This window comes from Aedes albopictus, chromosome 2 (assembly GCF_035046485.1).
Source record: "Aedes albopictus strain Foshan chromosome 2, AalbF5, whole genome shotgun sequence".
Lineage (NCBI taxonomy): Eukaryota > Metazoa > Arthropoda > Insecta > Diptera > Culicidae > Aedes > Aedes albopictus.
Window position 1 is genome coordinate 161097114 of NC_085137.1, and position 23068 is coordinate 161120181.

A 23068-nucleotide genomic window follows, 5' to 3' on the forward strand; every position below is an offset into this window, starting at 1 on the left:
TTGCCGGAACAGTATGACTTTGTTACTATTGTTATTCCTTTACGTGTTAAAACTTCAACACATGCATGGGGTCTGTTGAATATAACTTTATTTACAAGCATAGGATCGCTTTGCCCTTTCGACAAACTTTTTCAGAACACCCGAGGCTATCGTTTTACATCATAGATTAAAAAGTTTCAGACAAACATTTTAAATTCATGACAAAAACGCAAAAAGTATGTTTTCCCATACAAAATCCCATACAAATTTCAATTACAATGCGCGAAGTGTAGACGTAACCGATCATGCTCAAACTTTGTACGGATACTCAGGACCCGAAATGGAATCAAAAAAGCTTTGATCTGAGAACTTGGTTCCGATGACCCACGCTAACGTTACATGTGTGAACGGGGATTTCGGAGATATTTCAGGAAGCTTAAAAAAATTAGCGCGTTTTCGGGGTTTTGAAGGGTCTTAGTTATGTTACATGGGCGAGGGAATTTAAGAGAATTTTTGGAGGGTTTTTGGAGGATGTTGATGTGTGGCTCTTGCTTGGGCTCTTGTTCCTTTTCCAGTCCGATTGGGGGTCCATTATTAGTTGCCGCTAGCCGATATCCAAATTTCCAGCTCCGTTAGAGCATAAGCTCCGAAGAGGGTCAGGTGTCAGCTGCTCTCTGGAGGAAGAGCAACTGACGAAAAATTGCAAGTGTCGATGACCATCCGCTTATGAAGCGAACGTGTGGACCGCTGCGCGCCACGAGCCCCGAGAATTTCAGGGGGTTATCGGAGGTATTTCAGTAAGATTCAAAGAATTTTCAGCAAAGTTCCTAGGCGTTACAAAATCGTTTTCAGGGATTTCAAAGGTTCTCATGTGCGTAACAAGGGTTCGAGACGGAAGCAGGGATTTTTGCAGGTAGTTTATTAACCCTTCAGGACCCGCGCCGTTTGAAATCGATAACTAAGGTTCCATGAGCATAGGTATGAACTTGAACATGCAATACATTGCGCTTGATGTTGGATGAACATCCTCTAGATGCATTTTTGAGGGTATTTGACTAACCGTGCTTAAACACAAACTTGTCCAATTCTTTTCGCGAACAACCTTTAGCACAATAGTGCCCCTCCTTAATGCGATTCACTGCCTCTGTTTCAACAACCCCATTTGTGCACTGCCCAGTCCATCATTGCCACGTACACAACACCGTTTCCGGGCAGCTAAAAGTTTCCCACCTCGTAGGATATGGATGTATGTAGATTAGACTTGGTCAACAAAGTCGATTTTTTGGAACAAAGCTTTTTCGATTCATTTTAGCGTCCAAAGCAACTGTGCAAAATTTGGGAGGGATTGGTTGCTTCCCCGTATTCCGCATTGCAATTGAAATTTGTATGGATTTTAGTATGGGAAAACGTGCTTTTTTGCATTTTTCTCATAAATTGAAATTTTTCGTCTAAAACGATCTAACGAATGACGTTAAAGTATAGCCTAGGATATGCCGAAAAACTTTGTCGAAGGCTTCAAAGTGATCCGACACTTGTGAAAAAAGTTATAACGTACAGATTGCACGGTGGTGCTTAACATTTAACATGTAAAGGAATAACATCAATAATAAAATCTCAATTTTTGACCTAAGTTACCAGGCGAATATCTTTTTTCACAAGCGTCGGATCACTTTGCGGTCTTCGGCAAAGTTTTTCGGCATATCCTAGGCTATACTTTAACGTCATTCGTTAGATTGTTTTAGACGAAAAATTTCAATTTATGAGAAAAATGCAAAAAAGCGCGTTTTCCCATACTAAATTCCATACAAATTTCAATCGCAATGCGGAATACGGGGACGCAACCAATCGCTCCCAAATTTTGCACAGTTATTTTGAACGCTAATATAGGTTGAAAAAGCTTTGTTCCGGGTTGATACGATCAAATTTAAAGTTTCTCCATACAACGTTGACCCACTCTAATGTAGATGGATGTGCTCTTACTCTGTGCCGCACGCTGCTGTCATGGTTCACATCCACATCGTCGTCGCCATCTCCAGCCAACCGACCGGCACGGCGGCGACGCCAGTCAGCGGAAATCACTAGGTATGCTTTGATGCTAATTGGGATCCCGAAAATGTTGGGATTGTTTGCAAATTGTGCTGGCTGGCTGGCTGGCTGTCTGGTTGCTGCCTTTTCTTTTTCGTTGATGCCCGTGCCGGACCGGAAGTCATTTACGGCTCCGGAAGTGCCATGTTTCTAGAGGAGCCACTAATTGATCGCGTTAGTGGGGTTTGCGTTGATTGAGAGAGGGTTGTTGTTGGTAGGTAATTGATTTGGATGTTTCTTCGCAGTTTGTCAAATTATAAGGATGATAAACTATGGCGTGTTTTTGGAATACCTGTTAGTGAAAGAAAATAGAGTTATAGGGTATTGGTTCCCTTATTAAGCATGTGGCTCCCATTTTCATCCTACGAAAAACAAGGGATTGGAGCGCTGTTTGTTTTGTTTCTTATTTTTGTATTTTTTTGTTAGAAGTGAGCACCCATGTAAACACAAAGAACGGAATCAATCGGTGCCGTAATCGCTTGTTTTCGAATAGGATGAATATGGGAGCGTGAGATTATTGATGGCACACATACCCTATGTGTTTGCATCCTATTCGACATCAACTTTGACGTCGCCTTCAATGTTGTGCACCTAACTTAACAAAATAGATTGATAATAAAAATAGATAGGCAAAGGATGTAAGTTGGACTTGTTACAATAAATCAATCCTGGAGCGGATCTGGTGTGATGGTTAGAACACTTGACTATCACACCGAGGACCTGGGATCGAATCCCACTCCCGACAAACTAGCAAAATGTGAGTTCTTCCTTCGGAAGGGAAGTAAAGCGTGGGTCCCGAGATGAACTAGCCCAGGGCTAAAAATCAATCCTAAATATGTTGATGGCAAGCCAAAATTCACTGAGGAAACTTCTTGCTAATCACTTACCCTCCAAATTATCCTTACAAGCGAAATTCTTAGAATCAATCAACATTCAACTCATTCGGATTGTAACCCATACATGAAGGTCCAAATTCTCGGAATTGTAGTTTTCAATACCGCTTCTCAGATTGATGTGTCGCATTGCTTCAAAGGATTTAACGACACACGAACAATGCTCCGTCGTCATCAATGGAACCCTTCTTTCGATGACAAAACAGAAATACAACAATCTGTTGAACTGTAAATAATTGTAGGATATTCGACATCGGCAACGACGGGGCGGACTCATGCTTGAACTGCTTCGTCGGCGCGGTGGAGCAATTGTTGACCGGAGTCAACTTCCTTTGCTTTGCTTTCCTTTGCCGGATGGATTTGGCTCGCACAGATTTACATCAGTGATAGGATTTGAATTTTGTTGAGATGCTATTTGGTATGTACCCGATTGACTCGTTACGGTGGGCTAGAGGAAATAGCATTTGATTTATTCATATCCTCGTTGGCATTGATATTTTCAAGTAATTTATTTAGTGCGCTCATAAATTCAAATCAGAGATAAAAAAGACAAGAAGATGTTAAATGTGGATCAGGAACGAATATATTTTTTACAGGTTTGTTGTCCGGCATTCTTACAACATGTTCTGCCCTTGCCCACCGTATTTTTATGGCTGTGGTCTATATGTGGATGTTGGGCTCGCCGTAAAGTGAAGCAAGCTCTTGGTTCATTCTTCGCTGCCACATGCCGTTGTCCTGCATATCGCCGTCGCTCGAATCTTTTCGCCGGACTCGAATCGAACCGGGGTGAATCTCTTTTGAACGCAGTTTCTTCTGGAGCCCGTAGTCTGAAGCTCGACTTCCACTGATGATGCGCCTTTGTATTTCACGACTTACATTTTTTGTGCCAGTCGGCCTCGCCATGTTCGGTTCCGCCTACATACTAGCATGTACTTCGTTTTTGACGTTCCAAGAAGGATACACTGAAACCTCCATTTAAGTAAAATCCGTTTAGGTACGCTGCATTAAAGTACACCAATTTAAATAGTGTTACTTAAAGGAAATTGTATGCTGTCAGAGCAAGACATATGTTCATAGGCTACGGTTTCGAAAACAACTGTTAGCTTAGCTTAGCTAAGCTTAGCTTAGACTGACTGCACATATCTATGGTTGCTACTCCGTGATTGACCCGAACCAATGACAGTTGCACAATGAATCAACTGACTGATTGACTGGGAGTGGTCAACATTCTCACTGTGCACGCTTCAGAGGCTCTCTTTAACGGTAAAATAACGGCGCCGGACACGTCCTTGCAGTCAGGTTGGAAGAGGGAAGGAATGTTAATAGCAACCTTTGTTATGCGAAAGTTGGCGTTTACCGCACGTCTCCACCAAAGGCTGCAGGAAGAAGTGATTGTTAGTAGGGAAGGTATCGTTGGGTCAGGATTCACTTTGATAAGTAATACATATGACCTTTTGAAGTTGAAGCATGCCGTACAGACTGCAGTGATGTTGTTCGCACACGCGGAAAGCAAACAATCGACCACCCACGTTAGGTGATTGCTCAATATTTATTCATAAAAATACAGGGAACAAATATACATAGACAGTTACTTAGAAAAACAGTATGTCGTTAGGAGATAGCACAAAAAATGAAATTCAATAAAAAGCAGAAATAATTTGTAAGATGCCATCCCGAACAGTGACAAAACGGAACAAAAACCCAAGTCGACACTCATGGTGACAAAGTCAATGAAAAAATATTTGAAAAGAGGACCATATAAACATATGAATACAAACTATCACCTTTGGTATAAAATTGAATTAATATAATAATTGATACAGAATTCATAGAAAGAGAATAACAAGGAGCAAACTCACCGGTTAATAGCCTGCCATCAATAGAACTAAAAATGCGAAAGGAAAAAATGAATCGGAGTACCGAAGGCAACGCGCGCGCAAATCCGGCCTCCAGCTTCCGAGCCGTCACTACATACACTGACTCCTGAAACAACTCCCGAGAAGATTCTGGAGAAACTCCCAAGAATTCCTAGAGAACTCCTGGAGGAATTCCTTATGAACTCCTGGAAAAATTTCCCGGAATTTCCAAGAGGAATTCCTTGGGAACTTCTGGAGGAATTCCCGGGGAGCTCATAGAGAAATTCCTGGGAGCTCCTGGAGGAATTTCCGAGGAACTCCTGGAGAAATTTTCAAGAAACTCCTGGAGAAATTCTCGGAGAACTCCTGAAGGAATTCCTGGAGAACTGCTGGAAGATTTTTTCGAGAACTCCTGGAAGATTTTTCAGGGACTTCTTGGAGGAATTGCCGGAGAACTCCTGAAGGAACTTCCGGGGAACTCCTGGAAGAATTCTTGGAGAACTCCTGAAGGAATGAATATACGGGGAACTCCTGGAGGAATTCCCGGGAAGCTCCTGGAGGTATTCCTTGATTACTCTAACAGGAATTACCTGGGAGCTTCTGGAGAAATCGCCGGGACACTCCTAGAGGAATTCTCAGGACATTCCTTTAGGAATTCTCGGGTAACTCCTGGAGGTAAATCCGGAAAATTCCTGGAAAAATTCCCGGAGAACTCTTGGAGGAATTACTGGGGAGCTTCAGGAAAAATTGGCGAGGAGCTCCTGGAGGAGTTCTCAGTGAACTCCTGAGACAAATTTCGTGGAAATTCTAGAAAAAATTTTAGGATCATTTATGGAGGAATTCCAATAGAGAAATGCCTTGGAGAATCGTGAATGGGTTTGACCAAAAATCTGGAGGAATTCATGAGAAATTAATAAAAAATCCCGTTTAATTTGTGATAGAATTCTTGGGGAAGCCATGGTGGTATTCCCGGTGGATCTTGTAGGAATTTTCTAGGAACTTCTTGAGGATGTCTCGTAGAGCTCCTGAAGAACTTCCCGGGCTATTTTTGGAAGAAGTGTAGTGTGGAGAAAGTTCCGGAAAACTCTTATGAATTCTTGGGGAACTGCTTCAAAAAATGTGAGAATAAATTCTCTGAAGTATCGCTGAAGAAATTCTGAAGTATCGCAGATAAAATTCTCTAGGAGGAAACCCAGAAAGTGCTTCTGGAAGAATCCCAAAGTAACTGTTCTAGAAATTCCTGAAGAAACGAATAGAGGAGTTCCAGAAGAAACTAATTCCAGAAGCGTCACAAAAATGAAGCATTCCCAGAAGAAGCAATTTCAGGAATTCAACAAGGATGAATCCCACGAGGAGCTCTTGAGGGAATAACAAAAAAACACCTGGTGGAGTCCACCGATTTAAAATAAATAGATACTCACCACCATTATAATGGATTAGCACCAAAGCTTCAGTGAGAGCTTCTTCTGTCAAGTTCCATTCATCGTCGTTGAAACCGGCATTGTACAGCAGGTGCGCTCGTTGAAGCGGAACGTACGCTGCGATTGCACCTTGGCTACGTTTCACATGATACTGAGCTTGTGCAACACTTGTGGGCTGACGATTGAACAGCACCATCTCACCGTCCATTAAGTGGTGTTCCACGATATCTCCGCATTTCAGATCCTGAGCAACTTCATGACGATTACCGTAGGCCAGATACCCAAGTAACACACTTGTCACGGAAGAGTCGCGGCGGCGCAGGTTTATGTTGCGCAGAAGTCACTGTGACTTACTTCTAGCAAGTATCTAGGTACTTTTTTGTTAGAAGTAAGTTACAGTGACTTCTGCGCAACATAAACCTACGCCGCCGTGACTTTTCTGTAACAAGTGTGTTACTAGGGTACTTCTCGAAGGCATTTTCTTTCTGCTGGACGTAGTTGCTTCTGGACGTAGACATGCTTCTCGGTTCCGTGTTTAATCAACTGACGAATTTTCCTTCAACGCTGCACAATGCCTCTACGGTTTCGAAAACAACTGTTTTCTAGAAAGTTTTGAGAGATATACGAAAAGGTCATTAGGCCAAATAGGTAATTAAACCGAATATGCCGAATAGATCATTAGATCCAATAGGTCTTTAGGCCAAATAGGCCATTTGATCGAACAGGGTGCTTGATCAAATAGATCATTCGATCGAATAGTGAATGCCTTAAAAATATTCTCCAAGGATTCGTTTCAGAAAATATACCACAAATTGTTATTAAAATTTTGCAAGGAATCAACCGTCTTCACGCAATAAAAAAATATGAATAATACATTGGAGTCATTTTGACACAGAAATCCAGACTCTAATAGAATGATGAGATTTTTACCAAAGATAATATCGTCAAGAATGTGTTAATATGCTGAAACAGTGATTCTGGAAATATTGGCCACCGGGATCCTGCTACACAGGGTACCATGTCGGACATGTGGGATAGCATTGCATTTTGCCAGTAGTTGTGGAATATCTCGTGGGCTAGACTGCTTAGAAGGATATTGTCTTCGCCAAAGTTGCTCAGAACACCAAGAGCTTTCGCATAGAAAACAATTTAGTTCGAGAATAACTCACAGCGTGACGCTAGTGTTCTAGGGCCCATATAGCCGAGGCGGTAAACGCAAGGGTATTCAGCATGACCATGCTGAGGGTGACGGGTTCGATTCCCGGTCGGTCCAGGATCTTTTCGTAAAGGAAATTTCCTTGACTTCCTTGGGCATAGAGTATCTTCGTGCCTGCCACACGATATACACATGCAAAATGGTCATTGGCAGAGGAAGCTCTCAGTTAATAAGTGTGGAAGTGCTCATAGAACACTAAGCTGAGAAGCAGGCTTTGTCCCAATGAGGACGTTACGCCAAGAAGAGAGAGAGAGAGAGTGACGCTAGTGTTCTTATGTGCTTCCAGGTGTGTCTAAACGTCATATATTTCGCGTTCCAGATTACTTAGCTCCTTTTGAGATTCTTCCAGGGGTTTATTCAGGATTCCTCCGGAAGCTTCCCCTGGAATTCCTTAAGATGTTTTACTTGGAATTCTCCAGGGCTTTTTTTCACTGGTTAATTCAGAATTTCATGTGAAATTTTTCCAGGATTCCAGGGGTTTCATTTAGAATACTTCCAGTAGTTCTTTCCGACAAATCTGCAGGAACTCCAATGATGGTTCCTTTTGCGATCTTCCTTCTTTATGACTCTACGTCCCAACTGGGGACCGGATCGGGAATCAAACCCGTCGTCTCCGGACTGGCGATCCATAGCCTCAACCATTAGGCTAACTGCAAAACTCCTTCCTTCCCTTTTCTGGAATTCTTCAGTTCATTATAGGATTTTTCAAGGATTTCTTTTTAAACCAGGAGTTCTTCTGGATCACTCGTGGAACTCCACTCTTCAGGATTTTCTTCCGGGATTCCTTCAGGGTTTCTTGAGCATTTCTCAAGATTGCCCCAGGAAATCCTTCCAGGATTCCAGTAAGAAGTACCTGCGGCATTCCTCCAATAATTTCTTCTGGTGTTTCTCCAGTAACTTAATTCAGAGATTCGTCTAGGACTTCTCTTTGGAATTCCTGCATATCCTACCGGTGATTTATTAGCGAATTATTTCACATGTTCTTATTAGAAATACTTCAAAAGTTTATTACTACAGTAGTACCATATGAAATTATCCCAATAGTTTCTTATAAAATAGCTACAGGTATTCCTTCAACTATGCCGTAAAGAATTCCTTCAGCAGTTTTGAGAAAAATATTTCCAGCCCTACTGGGTGTTCTGCAATAGTTCCTTGCATTTGTGAAGGAATTCTCGATGGGAATCACATAATAAACACATGTAATCATTACAAAAGAAACTGGAGGAATCTCAGAAGAAGCTTCTAGCAAAAACCCTGAATCTCAGGAATCTCTGAAGAAACTCAGGGAAAGATCTCGCAAAGAATTCCAAAGAATCTCAAAGGAATTCAAAAAAAATCCCAAAAGGAGTCGAGTCAAGTACAAGACACTGAAGATGACCTTACAATTGAGGTCGGAATACGTATCTGTCAAAGGATGCAAATTCTTAGTGGAATTAAAAGGAACAATACTTATCACAGTTTTATTTTTTTTCAAAAAATAAATTCTGCAGAATTCCGAAAGCCCTGGGCAAATCTCAGAGGAAATTTCCGGAAAAGAAATGCCAAAAGGAACCCCATGAGGTAATTTTGTAAATTAATGAAAATTTATTAAGTTCTAATTCCTTGAAAAAATAATACATTTGATGACTACGAAGCTGGAAAAATTAAACAGTTATCCTAAGAAATTCTTACTGAAATTTATTCAAGGGTTCATTTACAAACCCATCCATAGATTTTAATAGTTTGCCTAATGATTTCTTAAGAAATTCTTTCTGGTATTCTTTAGGATTTTTTCTCGGGGTTTTCATTATTACTTACTCTGAGAATTCCTTTAGACATTCTTCCAGAGAAGCCTTAAAAATCTTCAATGTGTTCTTCAGAAATTCTCTTAGAATTTTTCACAGAAATTTCTTTAGGGATTATTTTCGAAAATCATCCATTCTCAGTGTTTTCTGGTGAGAAATATTTCCAGGGAGTCTTTTGTGAAATATTCTTTTGGAAATACCTGCAAAGATTCAATAGGATTTTTTCCAGGTAGAAAAGTTGAGAAGTTCTAACACGAATTCCTTCTCATTATTTTGTTCGAGAATTCTTTTAGTAATTCATCCAGGTATACCTTAACGAAACTTTCCATAGATTCTTCTTAAAAAATCTTCAAAGTTTCCTTCAAAAAACTTCACACAGTTTTTTTTTAAATCTTTGGATCTATTTTTGATTTTCGTTTATCGATTCTTTCAGAAGTTATTCAAGATATTCCTTCAGAAATTTCTGCAAGAACGCCTTCGAATACTTTTCTAGGGAGTGTTGTCTATGCAACCTGCCTGTATAAATTCTTCCAAAGAATTTCTTCAGCTTTTTTTGGCAAGGATGCATGATTTCTATTTAAAGTTCTTCCAGATATTCCTCTCAAAAACCTTTTGAGAATTTTTCAGAAATTTCCTACATAGAATATTTTTAAAATTGCTTCCGGGATTAGTTTTTGAAACTTTTCCACGATTTTTTTAAATAAAATTTTCTCTAAAAAAGAAATTTTGAAATCCTTTAGAAAGTTTTTCCAAAAACTAGATTAGATAATCTCTCAAAACTTGTTTCAGGGATTCTTGAGTAAATATTCCAGAAATTGAATGAGTTTTTTTTCCCAAAATTTCCATGAAGAAGATATAAAAAATCTTCCTGGAATTAGTATAGAAATTCTTTCTTAGAATCATTCAGAGAATCTTCTAAAGATACCTAGCGAAACTTCTCCAAGAATTGATTTAGTAAATATTTTTACCCTTCTTTTTAAAATTATTTCTTGGATCCTTTTAGACATTCATTGAGATGGATTGAGAAAATCTTAATATTTCTTCATAACTCCAGGTGCTGCTTCATAAAGAAAAACTCATATTGTCCCTGTTTTTTTTCAGTGGAAATACCGGGAATTCTTAAGGAATTCCTCCAAGGGAGCAGCCATTTAGTACATCACGCAAAATATGACGATTTTCGATCTCCCTTAAGAGCGTGGCGTACTTTATGGATTGCCCCCAAAGAGTCCTTCAGATGTTCCCCTAAAACTTAGCACTTACAGAAAGGATTTTTTAGTAAGTTTTTCATGGGCTTCTTCAAATATTCGTCCGAGGATTCCTTCAGAAATCCTTTTAGGGATTCTTTCAGAAACTCTTCCAATGACCGTTTCAGAAATTCCTACAGTGGCTTCTTCTTACATTCTACCAAGGATTTATTTAGATATTCGTATAGCCATTTTATGCCAGGGATATCTTTAGGAATATCTCCAAGAGTGGTATTGGAAATGCCACAGAATGTCTCCATAATTTTTTTCAGGGAGTTGTGCAAAAAATGTTGAAGTATTTCGTCAATTTCTAGTGTCACTAACAGTGAATCCAGCAGTAATCCAGTCGGATTAAGTAGACTCTTAATATTTTTTTTTGCTGGATTATCTCGAGGGATAAGCTGGAGATATTTCTTAAAATTTCTCTAAAACAATTTCTTGAGAAATGGTCGGATAAATTTATGAAGGAATCTATATGAAGGACTTTTTAGAGAACATTGTTTAGAATACCTGGAATCCTCGCTGAAAAAAAAATGAAAAAACATTCTTGGAAAGTTTTATATGAAGTAATTCTGGAGTTTTTTTTTAAGAAATAAGTGGAAGATTTTTTGAAAGAACCCCTGGATGATTTTCTTATTTTTTTTTTCATGCAGCAATATGGTGAGAAAGCCAAGAAACATTTTCTAATGGAACTTATGAAGAAATTTCTGGAGGAATTATAAAACTTTCTGTGGGAGTCCAAGGATGATTTTCCAAAGTTTTTTTTTCATTTAAATTTCGGACATGTTTTTTAATACCAGGAAAATTATCTCAAGATTTTCTGAACAATCCGACAATCTCCGACAATTTATGGAGGAATTTTATGGAAAATCACATGGAAGTTTTTTAGGGCAATCTTTGGAGTTATTTCTGGAGGAATTTTGAAGTTCTGAAAGAAATCATGGATGAATTTCTTAAGCAAATGTTATTTTTTTTTAAAGAAATCCATGAAATATGTGAAGCTGGAGTTTTTTGCGGTGCATTCTTTGGATTTAGACCCATTCTTTATATTCAGGATTCAATTTAGACAACGTTCGCCAAAAACCTATTAATTTTTCGACTCAATCAGGCTTATAAAGAAATATTAGTTAAATAAAAACCTTTATTTTCTTAGACAAAATGTCGGCAGAATTTTAAACAAGACCATAACTTTATTTATGGGAATAACATTTAGATTTAAACTCCAGAATTTTTTTATTTCTAATATTGTTTATATCTTCACTCACACACTTTGAATCCCTTTTCAGCTGTTCCTGAATTTCATTAAAAGCTTTGCATTACCAGCTTTACCTTTACTGTAATTTCAGCACAATCTTATCAAAGGTAATTTGGTAATCTGAATTTTTATCAAAATTGGCAACCCTGTTTTTTCTGTTCTCTTCTTCAAAATCTGCCTTGGGCTCTGTAGTACACAGATTACAAGTAAGCCACAAAAAAATCTAGTTTTAATGAAAAAAAAGTTCCCTACAATAGCAATTCCATGGAGCGATTCCGCCGCAATTTGCCGAAACAATGGCCCCCACACACAGCCAAGAATGTTATTATACGAGTTTCAGCTCAACTCGAGCGATGGATGAAAAATGTTTCCATACCTTATGGATCATATTTTTCCGGTCCCGCAAAATACCTACCACACAGCTCTCTAGTCTCCACCAGCACAAATGAATTGCTTCCGAGCTGCGGCAAGTAACGAACCTCCAAACCCCCCTGACTGAATACAAATGGTTCCTACTGGCTAAGAGTTACCGAAAACAAAGCCGAACAAGGGTATTATCCTTGCTTCGGGCCATTGCTGCAGCATTATGCTCGTTAAGTAACGCAATGGGCTACTAGTAGGGGAGGCGCTGGGCTTGGATTGCGGAGGGATGGTATCTGCCCTTAAAACTCCTCGAAACTTTGGATTCTTCGAAGAGCAGCTTAATCACTTTTTTTCTGTTTCTTCCTGGAGAGGGCAGGAGGCGGAAGAGTAACCCTACGGGAAAGGTTGCTACCTATGTATATTGCTGGGTAGAACTTTTGATTCCTTCCACTTGATTGCTCTTTTCTGCTTTGGAATCCGTGTTTACGGCTGTAAAAGTGCTTATGAGTGATGGGCTTCAGTGATAACGTTTTGGAATTCGTTGCTTTTTGTAAGTAGTACTGAAACGTAGCAGTGTTTGCTAATCTCCCCAGTAAAAATTAAAATTCTCAACTGAAGTGGAATCAAGAAAGAGCTATCTTAGCTATGTTATCCTCTATGATTGCAAAACAAAACTACATATATGGAGAAAGCTAGTTTAATCGGTTCAGGTTACACGTTAATCAATTTCATTGAATATTACTCCACGAATTTTATTTGGAATTCTTCCAACGACTCTTCCCATGAGAATACAATTGCGAATTGTAATGGAATTTTAGTAGGGAATTTAAATACAATTCTTTTGACGAAATTCCTAGAATAATTTCTTCAGGAATTTTCCACAAGGTATTCCTCCAGGTATTACAACAAATTTGATCCAATACATAGAGTCAACTCTCTATAACATGTTATTGAATGAACCATCGAGATAAGAAAGGAACGAGGCAAGGTTAAAGGACACATTTTTAAAGATCACTGGATTTGAAAAAATCACCAGATTAAATAAAAGTCTAAAAATCGAGTCGTAGAAGCGTTCAACAGTATCAGCTGGACAACCATTTAGTACCACGGAGTCCCGATAAGTATATGCCTGATCTTAGAGAGCTGTTTCTGTGATGAAAGCGCACCGGTATTCAGCATGAGCCATCTAAGGGTAACGGTTTCGATTCCCGGTCAGTACAGGCTTCGTTATGTAAATTCGCTTGACTTTTTTGGGCAAGGCATAGAATATCTTCGTACATGTCACATGATCTACACATGAAAAATGGTCATCATGCGAAGCAGGCGTTGTTCCAGTTGGAACGTTATGCTAAGAAGAGGAAGGGAGAAGGGAGATACAGATGCGATAATGTGAAGTTTTGGTGATTATTAGGCATTGCTGGCACATTTTTGGTTATTGAGAGAAAATCTAGGATATTTTCCAAAATACTTCACAAAATCTACTTCATACATATTTCTCCACGAATTCTTCAGAAATTGTTTGTGATTTTGTTTCTAAAAGTTTCATGTGGGATTTTTACATAAAGAATTGAAAAAAAAAATTCCAATTTTTTCAGCATTTTTTTTTAATTTCTGATTCCAACGTTCTGAATTTTCTTTTTTTTTATTTTTGTGTATTTTAACTTATGCTAATTCTACACTTCTGAAATCAATTTAACCGATTACGCTTTCGATTTTTTCTAGAAATACGATAAAACTATTTCTCCTTGAGTTTTTCTAGAAATATCTGATAAAGATTCAGGAAAGATTTCAAGAAGGATTGCACAAAGAAATCTGAGTTGATTATGTTTAAAGCATTGGATTTATTCTCATTGAAATTCCGAAGGAAATTCCTTAAGGAGTTTATCAGTTATTGTAAAAATGCCGAAGGAACTCCTGGTGGAGTTTCCAGAACATTTTATTAGGGAAGTGTCTCGATAAATTCTCCGCGGAATTTTATGTTGAATTCTCCGTTAATATTCGGTTAAAATACACAATTTCCAAAGGAATTGAAATTAAAAATTCTGCAGAAATTCACAGTGGAATTCATGGCGGAATACTCAGTGCATCTTCTTCTTCTTTATGGCTCTATGTCTTTATGTCCTCACTGGTACTTGGCTATAGCCTCTCTTCAACTTAGTGTTCTTTGAGCACTTCTACAGTTATTAATTGAAAAACTTTCTTTGCCTGCCATAGCATGAGTTTTGTATATTGAGATGCAAGTACAATGATACACTATGTCCAAGGAGTCGAGAAAATTTTCCCGACTGGAACGGGAATCAAACCCGCCGTCTCCAGATTGGCGATCCATAGCCTTAACCACCAGGCTTACTGGAGACCTCAAGGTATTCTGGAGAATACTCAATGCAGCTCAAAGCTCTTGGTCGTATTCTCAGTGTAACATACCTGTAGGAACTCTTATCCGAGGACATACAGGAATTTCCTGATGAGCTTCTTTTAAGAATGTCTTGAGGAACGCCCTGCGAAACCCTCAGTGAGCATCGTAATTAAAATCCAGGGCAAATGACCAATGTTATCCATCGAGGAATTGACTTTCAAACTGTGGGAGAAATTTCCAGTGGATTTTTTTTTTATTTTCTTTATCGAAAAGAACTTCTATTTGAGGTTCTGGAAAAAAAGTAGATTTTTAGGGGAGTTTCTGGAGGTATTCCTAGAATGTGGAATGACAGTTCTGAAGAATTCCTAGTAGAAGCTCAGAGGAAATCCCAGTGGAAGTATTGAGGAATTTCTTGATAAATTCCCAGCCACATTTCTCGATAAATTCCTGGTCTAAATCCCAACTGAATTCCTGGAGAACATCCCTGTCTTGTAGGAGTTTCTTGTGAAGTTACAATCATTGATGTGTGAAATTTTCGAAATTTGCATAGAAATTCGTGATGGAATTCTTGGTAAAATTATATTCTAAAATCCTGGAGGAATATCCAATGAATTTGAACTGCTGGAAAGGTTCCCAGTAGTGCTCTTTAGAATTCCCGGAGAAATACCCTGGGAAGCTCTTTAATGACTTTCCAATGGAATTTATTGTGGGATTTCTAAAAGTAGAATTGGTTGAATTTTCGGTAGAATTTTTGAAGGAATTCCTGGGAAAAAAAATCTCAGGAGGCTTTTTTTTATGAGTTTGTTGTGAAATTTCTGGGGAAATTCCCGGTAGAGCTCGTAGTGGGTCTCTCAGTGAAATCCAGTGGACTGATCCAATGTAATTTCTAAATGGATTTACAGGTGAACTCATGAAGAAATTTCTAGTTATTGAGTTTCTAGGTTTTCCCAAGGAAATTTCACCTTAGATATTCAGATTCAGATTTTTTGAAGGGATTTCTTCATGTATTTCTTCAAGAATTCCACGAAATAGAGACGAATGCCGCATTGCGGTAAAGCCTCTTAAAAAATCCACGAGAGATTATTCCGATTATTTCATTTGGAATTATTGGAAGTATTTCTGGAGGAATTTCTTCCAGGAATTCTTTTAGAAGTTTTTCCCTGAGATTAATCAAAACTTAATTCAGACATTCCTTTGAAATTTTGTGCAAAAATTACTTTAGTAGTCCATACAAGGATACTAAAAGACAATTAGTCTTCGGCCTTGCGGGCTCTGCAGACTGAACATTACTAACATTCGTCAACGGACAACACAATAATTCCGGATTCCTTCAATATTTCGTCCAGAAATTACTGCAGACATGGATTCCATCAGATTTTTATCCAGTGATTCCTACAGAAATCTTTCCAAGAATTCATTTAGAAAGCTCTCCTGGGATTTCCTAAGAAATTCCTCATGGGACTGCTCCCGGGATTCTTTAGGTATTTTTCCAAGACTTTCTCCAGGGAATCCCCCAAAAATTCATCTAGGGATTATTTCATGATTCCCTCCAGGAATTTATGCGATAAATTTTTAAGGGATTCTATAAGGAACAACTCTACAGATTATTAAAAAAAATCTCCAAAGATTCTTCTAGGAGCTCTTCTTGGGATTCTTACTGGACTTTCTCTTGGAATTCATTTAGGAATTCCTTCAGGATTTCATCCAGAAATTCCTACAGTAATTTTTAAAGTATTCCCTTAGAAATACCCTTTGAGATTGCTTCCGGGACTCATCCTGGGGTTTCTTCAGGAATTCTTTCAGGAACTGCTACAGGGATCCCTCTAGGAGTTCCCCATGAACTCTTCTTAGGATTTCTTCAGGATTTTCCCAAAAATTTCTTCTGCGATTTCGTCAGTACTTCCTTCTGGAATTTCTCCAGCAAATCCTCCTGGGATATCTCGTAGGATTGCTCCAGTGATTACTCTGGGATTTTTTGCAAGGACTCCTCTGAGAAATCTAAAAATTATTCCAGAGATTCTTGCAGAGGTTTTTCTAGGAATTCACCTATAGATTCCTCCTGAAATGCATCCAGTAATTCTTCTAAACAGTCGTCCAGTAATTCCTCTAGAAGTTCCTTTAGATTTCCCTGCAGGAATTGTTCCAGGCATTCCTTCAGGATTTTCTCCAGGGGTTCCTTATTCCAGGGATTTCTCCTGGGATTCCCCAGGAATTCCTCCTAGGTGGTATTCCTCCAGGAATTCCTGTGGAGATTCCTCCAGGAATTCCTCTTAAGGTTCCTCCAGGAATACCTCTAGAGATTCCTCCAGGAATTGGTCCAGTTATTCCTTCAGAGATTTCTCTAAGAATTACTGAAGATAACCCGATAGGGTTTCTCTAAGGATTTCTCCAGGAATTCATCCATGGATTCCTCTAGAAATCATCCAAAGATTTCTGCTTGTACTTCCATGGAGTCCTTCAGGATTTTTTTTCAAGAATTTCTTCTGCGATTTCTTCAGTACTTCCTCCGGGGTTTTTTTTAGAAAATCCTTTTTTAATTCCTTCAGAAATTCCTACAGCAAATCCTCCAGGAACTTCACCAGGAAATCCTCCATGGATGCCTTCAAAAACTGTTCCAGAAATTTCATCAGAGATTTTTCTAAGTATTCCTTCAGGAACTCTTGCAGAGACTCCTCCAGAAATTTGTCTAAGAATTCCTCCAAGGACTCCTCTGGGAGATTTTCCAGGAAATCCTCCTGGCGGATTTTCATGCATTTCTTCATGAATTTCTCCAGGAATACCTCCAGGCGCGTTCCACCAGGAATTCATCTGGAGATATTTCCAGAAATTACTTACTGCATTCCTTCGGGAAAAACAGGAAATCCTCCAGATTTTCCTCAGAAATACCTTCAGGGATTTCTTCAGGGGTTCCTCCATCTATTTTCCAATGAGTTCCTTCAGGAACTGTTTCAGGGATTTGTCCAGATGTTTCTCAAGGGATTCTTCCAGGCAGTTCTCAGAAAATCCTTCAGGCATTCCTCCAGAATTTCGTTGAGGAATTCCTCCATGTCTTCATCCAGAGATTTTTCCAGAAATCCCCCCAGGGAATGCTGCGGGATTTCTTCCAGGGATTGGAACTCCTCTAGCGTTTCTTTCGAGAATACCTCTCGGTATCTCGTCAAAAATTTATTCAAGGATTCATTCTGGAATTTTAAAAATCCTTCCATCATCACCGGGCAATTTCTCCAGCGATACCTGCAGGAATACCGGAAGACTTTTTTGAATTTCTTCAAGGATTTCTAGATATATTTCTCCAGCGATTTGTATTGGAGCTCTTTAAGGTAACTTTAGCGGAATGCAAACAGGGTCCAATAAATTCTCCTAGCAGTCATCTAGGCATTCCTTCACAATTTCTTCCAAGAAATCCTTAAGAAGTTCATTTGCGGATTTGTTCAGGAATCCATCCACGAATTCTTTCAAGAATACTCCCTGCAGTTCCTGCAAAAGAATTCTTTCATGAATTCGTCCTTCGATTTTTTTTTAGGAATATATCTTGAGATTTTTTTATCCTAGAAGTTATCTATGTATTTCTTCAGGAATTTCCCTAGAGATTCCTCTAGGAGCTTGTTTTAAGGAATGCCTTGAGGGTGTTCCTTAAGAAAGTCTTTCAGGGATTCTTCCAAAAAATTGTCAAGGGATTCCTTTAAAAAATTACCTGAAATGACCATTTTCTCTAACGGTTGTTTAGGACATATCAGAGGGTTATTTCCAATATTTCACCAGGGATCTCCTGCTGAAATTTGTGTAAGGATATCTCCAGAAACTTCTTTCGGAATTTCTGGAACCAATTGTTTAAAACTTTCCAGGGACTTTTTTGGGAATCCCTCCACTAGTTTCATTTGGAGTTTACTCAGGGATTCCATCAGAAAATCTTATGATAGTTCCTCCAGGGATTTTTCAGACATTTCAACAGGAATTCACCCACAACTCCTGGAAGTTTTTCGGAATGCACCAGGAATTTCTCAGGGATTCCTTCTTAAATTCCTCTAGACATATATATTTAAACATATTCCAGCGATTCGTTCCGAAATTCCTTCAGGTGAATTCAAGAACTTTTCCAATGATTCTATTATTTGAGAGTTCTCCGGAAACACCTCCAGGACATTCTTCAAGAATTTATCTAGAGATTCTTTTCCAAAGTTCTTACTGGGATACCTCGAGGGTTTCCTCCAAAGACAGTTGTAAGGCTTTTGCGGGATTACCTTCAAGAATTCTTCGAAGGATCGTTCCGGGAAAATATCAATTGACATTAATCTAGGATTATTCTTTGAGGTGAGTATATACGTTATTCGGTTAGATAAAACTATCTTTAGGGAAATTCCAGCAAGGATGCATTCGGAACAATACCACTTAAGGTTTATTCTTAGAGGAATACAGATCCACGACATTCCAAAATTGCTAATAAGCCTAGACAAACTGGATGAATAATTCTTGAAAGAACTCCAATTAGTCATGGAACATTTTCAAAAAAAAAAAAAAATATTCCATTCCATTATGTTGGAGGAAATTATGAAGAAAATACATTCATTTGTAGATATTACAAAAAAAATATGAGCTTCAGAAGAAATATGGCGCAAGTAAAGAAAAATCCGAGTCGTTTTCGGGAGCTTATGACGGTGTCAAGTGCGTTGCAGAGAGTCCGAGGGGGATTCAAGGGGAATTCAGAGGGAGGGATTTCAGGAAGATTCTGTGGTTTTAAGGTTTTGCTTTGCTGTGCAAGCAAGAATTTAATTCAAACACTCAAGTTTTGCATGTAGATATTCGCAAACTTATGCTTGAGAAAGTTCCCAACCTTTTCTTTCAGGTATCATGCGAGTATTTGAGGAGTTTCCAGGAGATCAAGGGTATTCCATTTCCATCCTCGGGGAGTAATGGGGAGTTTCAGGGATCATAGGGGATTTTAAGGACAGACTTGTTAGAATCCCCAAATGGCCGCCACAATGGCTGACTTTAGCACCTACTCGAGGGCACAAATCTCTTCGTAAACAAAACCAACGCACCTGATCTTCTTATTTTAAGCTTGTTACGAGTGAGCAAGAACAGAATAATGAAATGCACTGATGTGTGAAGCTTGCTTCTTGAGATTTGTGCGTTTGAAGTTCTGATGCACTGTTGAAGCGTTGAATCCCGCTTGTCGTTTGTCCTTAATAGAGTTTCAAGGCATTTCAACGAGTTCAGGAAAGGGGGTTCATAGTGATTTCAAGATGTTTAGGGGAGATTCAGGGTTGTTTCAAATGGTGTTTAAAGCGTCTCAAAGGAGGTTTCAAGGAGTCTGATGACTAATCGCGGCTTTCTATAAAATTCAAATTTGTCAAACGTTAAATGCAGAAAAAAGCCTGAAACTTACCATGATAACTCACCATTTTCTTGTCTTCTTTCTCTCCAAACAGGATGCGAGAATACGTGGAGGAGAACGAGAAGAACGACCCGCTGATCCACGCGCCCGACAAGAAGAACAACCCATGGGCGGAGAAGGGCAAATGCGTCATCATGTAAATACTTCATCTCTCCATCTTCAAAGCCAATACAACAACAACAACAACAAGCGAACCACACACTTGATCCCACTACTAATAGGAACTCATAACATCAGAATGTTATCTATACAACGGAAACCAAATCAAAAATCTTTTCAATCTTTCTATACTTCTTTCACTCACTCACACTAAGTGGCTATCAATAATCGATCGATCGTGGTTGGTAGCCATCCATACTTTCACAGTTGTCTATTGCTTACCCAAATACTTAATCAATCAGGAAGAAACCAAATCAAACATTTTCTATTGAATATTTGTTGTTGTTGTGTGCTTTCGGTTCATCTGGTTACTATTTTTTGTTGTTTGTAAAAAAGTTCAGTTGGAATGTTATTTCGTTGAAACGAGCCCAAATCAGACAGACGATCTATTGTTATTGTGGTCAAAAAACCAGATAAAAAATATATGACGAAAATACTCTAACATCTGATGGAAGAAATATGAAAATCTCAGCATGATTCTGTACAAAACTGAAACAACAGCATTGTTTTATTTCACGTGTGTTTGTAGACAAATCTCGAAAAAAAAATGTAGTTCGATTCTTTCTTGTCCTTATTCTATCAATCTTTATTTTGTTATATTTTCCAAGTGATAATTTTGGTATCTTCAAAATGCTATAGAGAATAAAATGTCATCGAACCTGAATTGTTGCTTGGATTTTTATTTCGGGTGAAGGTGTGGTATTTATGTTTTATTTCTGGGACTGACAAAAGAGCGATCCAATTGGACAAAAGCCTTGTACAAAATCCCCGCTGCCCTCCCTCAAGTATTGGGATTCCGTTCGTGCGTCGTTCATCTATTTGTGTTACGTCCCATGGGAATGTGATCGGTTCAAAGGGAATGAATTGGACTGTGGAGTGGAACGCTCGATCAGGGGAGTGACAGTTGTGTACAGTGTCATATTTTGTTTGTTAGTAGAGTAAGTAAGATTTCCGAGCGAGTCAGTCATCGAGTTCCGAATTTCTGCTATTTCCCTCCCATGACAGATAAGAGATCCAGTAGCCATAAACTTCCCAGCCTACAATCGTGGCTTTCCAACGCGAGTATCACCAGTGTCATCACCAATATCAGCGGCGATGGCGGTTTTGCGGAAAAGACGAGCACTGCCCGAGTTTGGAGAAAAGTGGTGGAAGCTGTGGACGGAAATAGAGCAGGGAAGCCAACGAATGTATGGAACCGCTTTTTGGTTAAGATTGTGTTCTATCAACGTGAGATACATGATACAGATAATTTAAGTTTGAAGGTACCAGATAGAAGCCACGGAAGTTAACAGATTAATACATACACACACAAATTTCGAGTTGGTTAAGAGATTTTTATAGAGAGGAACTTGTGCGGAAGTGATTAGACGTTGAACCTAATGGTTTGAAGTAAAGAATCCGAGTGGTGCCATATGTTGTCATCAAGATCCAAACGCTGACAAACAGATGGCGCTCCGAAGGCAACGAAAGCACCAAGTTTCCTTATCTGCAGTGAAATGTTCTCGATGTGCTTTTCAACTCTCAGATCCACGGTCCCTGGCAGGATTATTCCGCGAATATCAGAAGGTCCCACAAGTTTATGTGAACCATTGCAAAAGTGTGATCAACTTCGAAATCAAGTTGACAGTCTCTTCCAGTGATTTAGTCCAGTTAGACAACAATGTAGCTATTCCTGGCCGCTTTTTTATGTGTAATCGTCCCCAGATAATAACACGATTCGAATCTTACAATCTAATATTGTCGAAAATTAATCCTCTGCCGAAGTTAGGAATGATACAAGTTTTGTGATAGTTTAATGATCCAATATGTTCATCTCCGAATTCCGGGGGCTTTTGAGAAGAAAGCTTCGCTACGTTTAAAGTATTAAGCAACACAATTTTAAGTATCTAACTTAGAGCACTCGTAATCTATATGATGATTAAACAAACTAACAATCATATGACCAAATATACAGATGAAAAGTACTTACTAACCGCAAACAAACTCAAAACAAATCTTTCTACCACCCCCTCGAAAATCATTCTACGCCAAACAGCTATTGGCGCTACCCAAAGTAGTTTTCTTTCAGTGCAGCAACCCGAAGAAATTTCCCTACAATACTTAGCAGTTCCACACAGTTCATTAAAATAAATATCAAAATACATCAAGTAAGTCACGATTCAGAAATCGAAAGTGTTTCAATTAATTTGTAGCTTGTTTACTCTAATGAAGAAGAAACTAAACTAAATCATTCGATAGACATTATGTCGGTATAAAAGAGCAAATAATAACACATTTGAATAAAATGCTAAAAGTAAATTCGATCATCACGTGAACCCACTCAGGTGGGTATGGATTTTTATTCGAATGAATTTGTCAGAAACGCTACTGTATTTATTATCTTACTAAGGGAGTATCCACACATGACGCAATATTATTCCAGTTATTCTCCACCTAGTGCGAATATTCAGTTGTCTTGAAAGCAAATGCTTTATTCAAATGTTGGTTTTCAACCCATTCAAAAAAGGCTCTGTTTGAACCCTTCGAAGCTGGATTTTTTCCAAGCGTTTTAATAGTGCTTTGTCTACATAGTCATGTGGTTTTGGTGCTCATCAGAATAAAATGGACAAAATATGATGCAGAATATTTTTCTGGATATTCTAGGTCATCCAAACTGTTCTTGAATTTGTATTACAATCTACGAATGTCATGGTATCTTCTTTCATTATACAAAGCTATGATTTGTATTCTATCATGTCCTGAAAGTTCCAAAGGCAACATCAGATCATTCGGGATATTCTAGGACATCCAAACTGTTCTTGAGCTTAGATCCTAAAATCTACGGGTGTAACAGTAACTTTTTCCATTATAGAACGCTACGATATGTAATCTATCATATCCAGTAAATCTTGTGAATATTCAATGGATCATCAGATCGGCTGGATTCGTCCAAACTATTATGATGTTCAAAATCTAGCATCTACAGCAATTGAGGTTTCTGTTTTGGCTATATAGAGTTATGTTGTATAATCTATTATATTTACTGAAGCTCACAGAATACAATCAGAGACTATGATACAGCT

General features: G+C 38.6%; 1 protein-coding gene across 1 annotated transcript in view; it reads left to right on the plus strand.

The window, feature by feature from the left end:
• LOC109405896 (guanine nucleotide-binding protein subunit gamma-e) overlaps nucleotides 1–20670 on the plus strand; it is a 138484-nt gene extending 117814 nt beyond the window's left edge. The window contains exon 3 of the mRNA XM_062850642.1: nucleotides 19882–20670. Coding sequence (XP_062706626.1) covers nucleotides 19882–19987 — 106 coding nt within the window. The 3' untranslated portion in view covers nucleotides 19988–20670. The remainder of the gene's footprint in view (nucleotides 1–19881) is intronic.
• Nucleotides 20671–23068: the final 2398 nt, after the last annotated feature.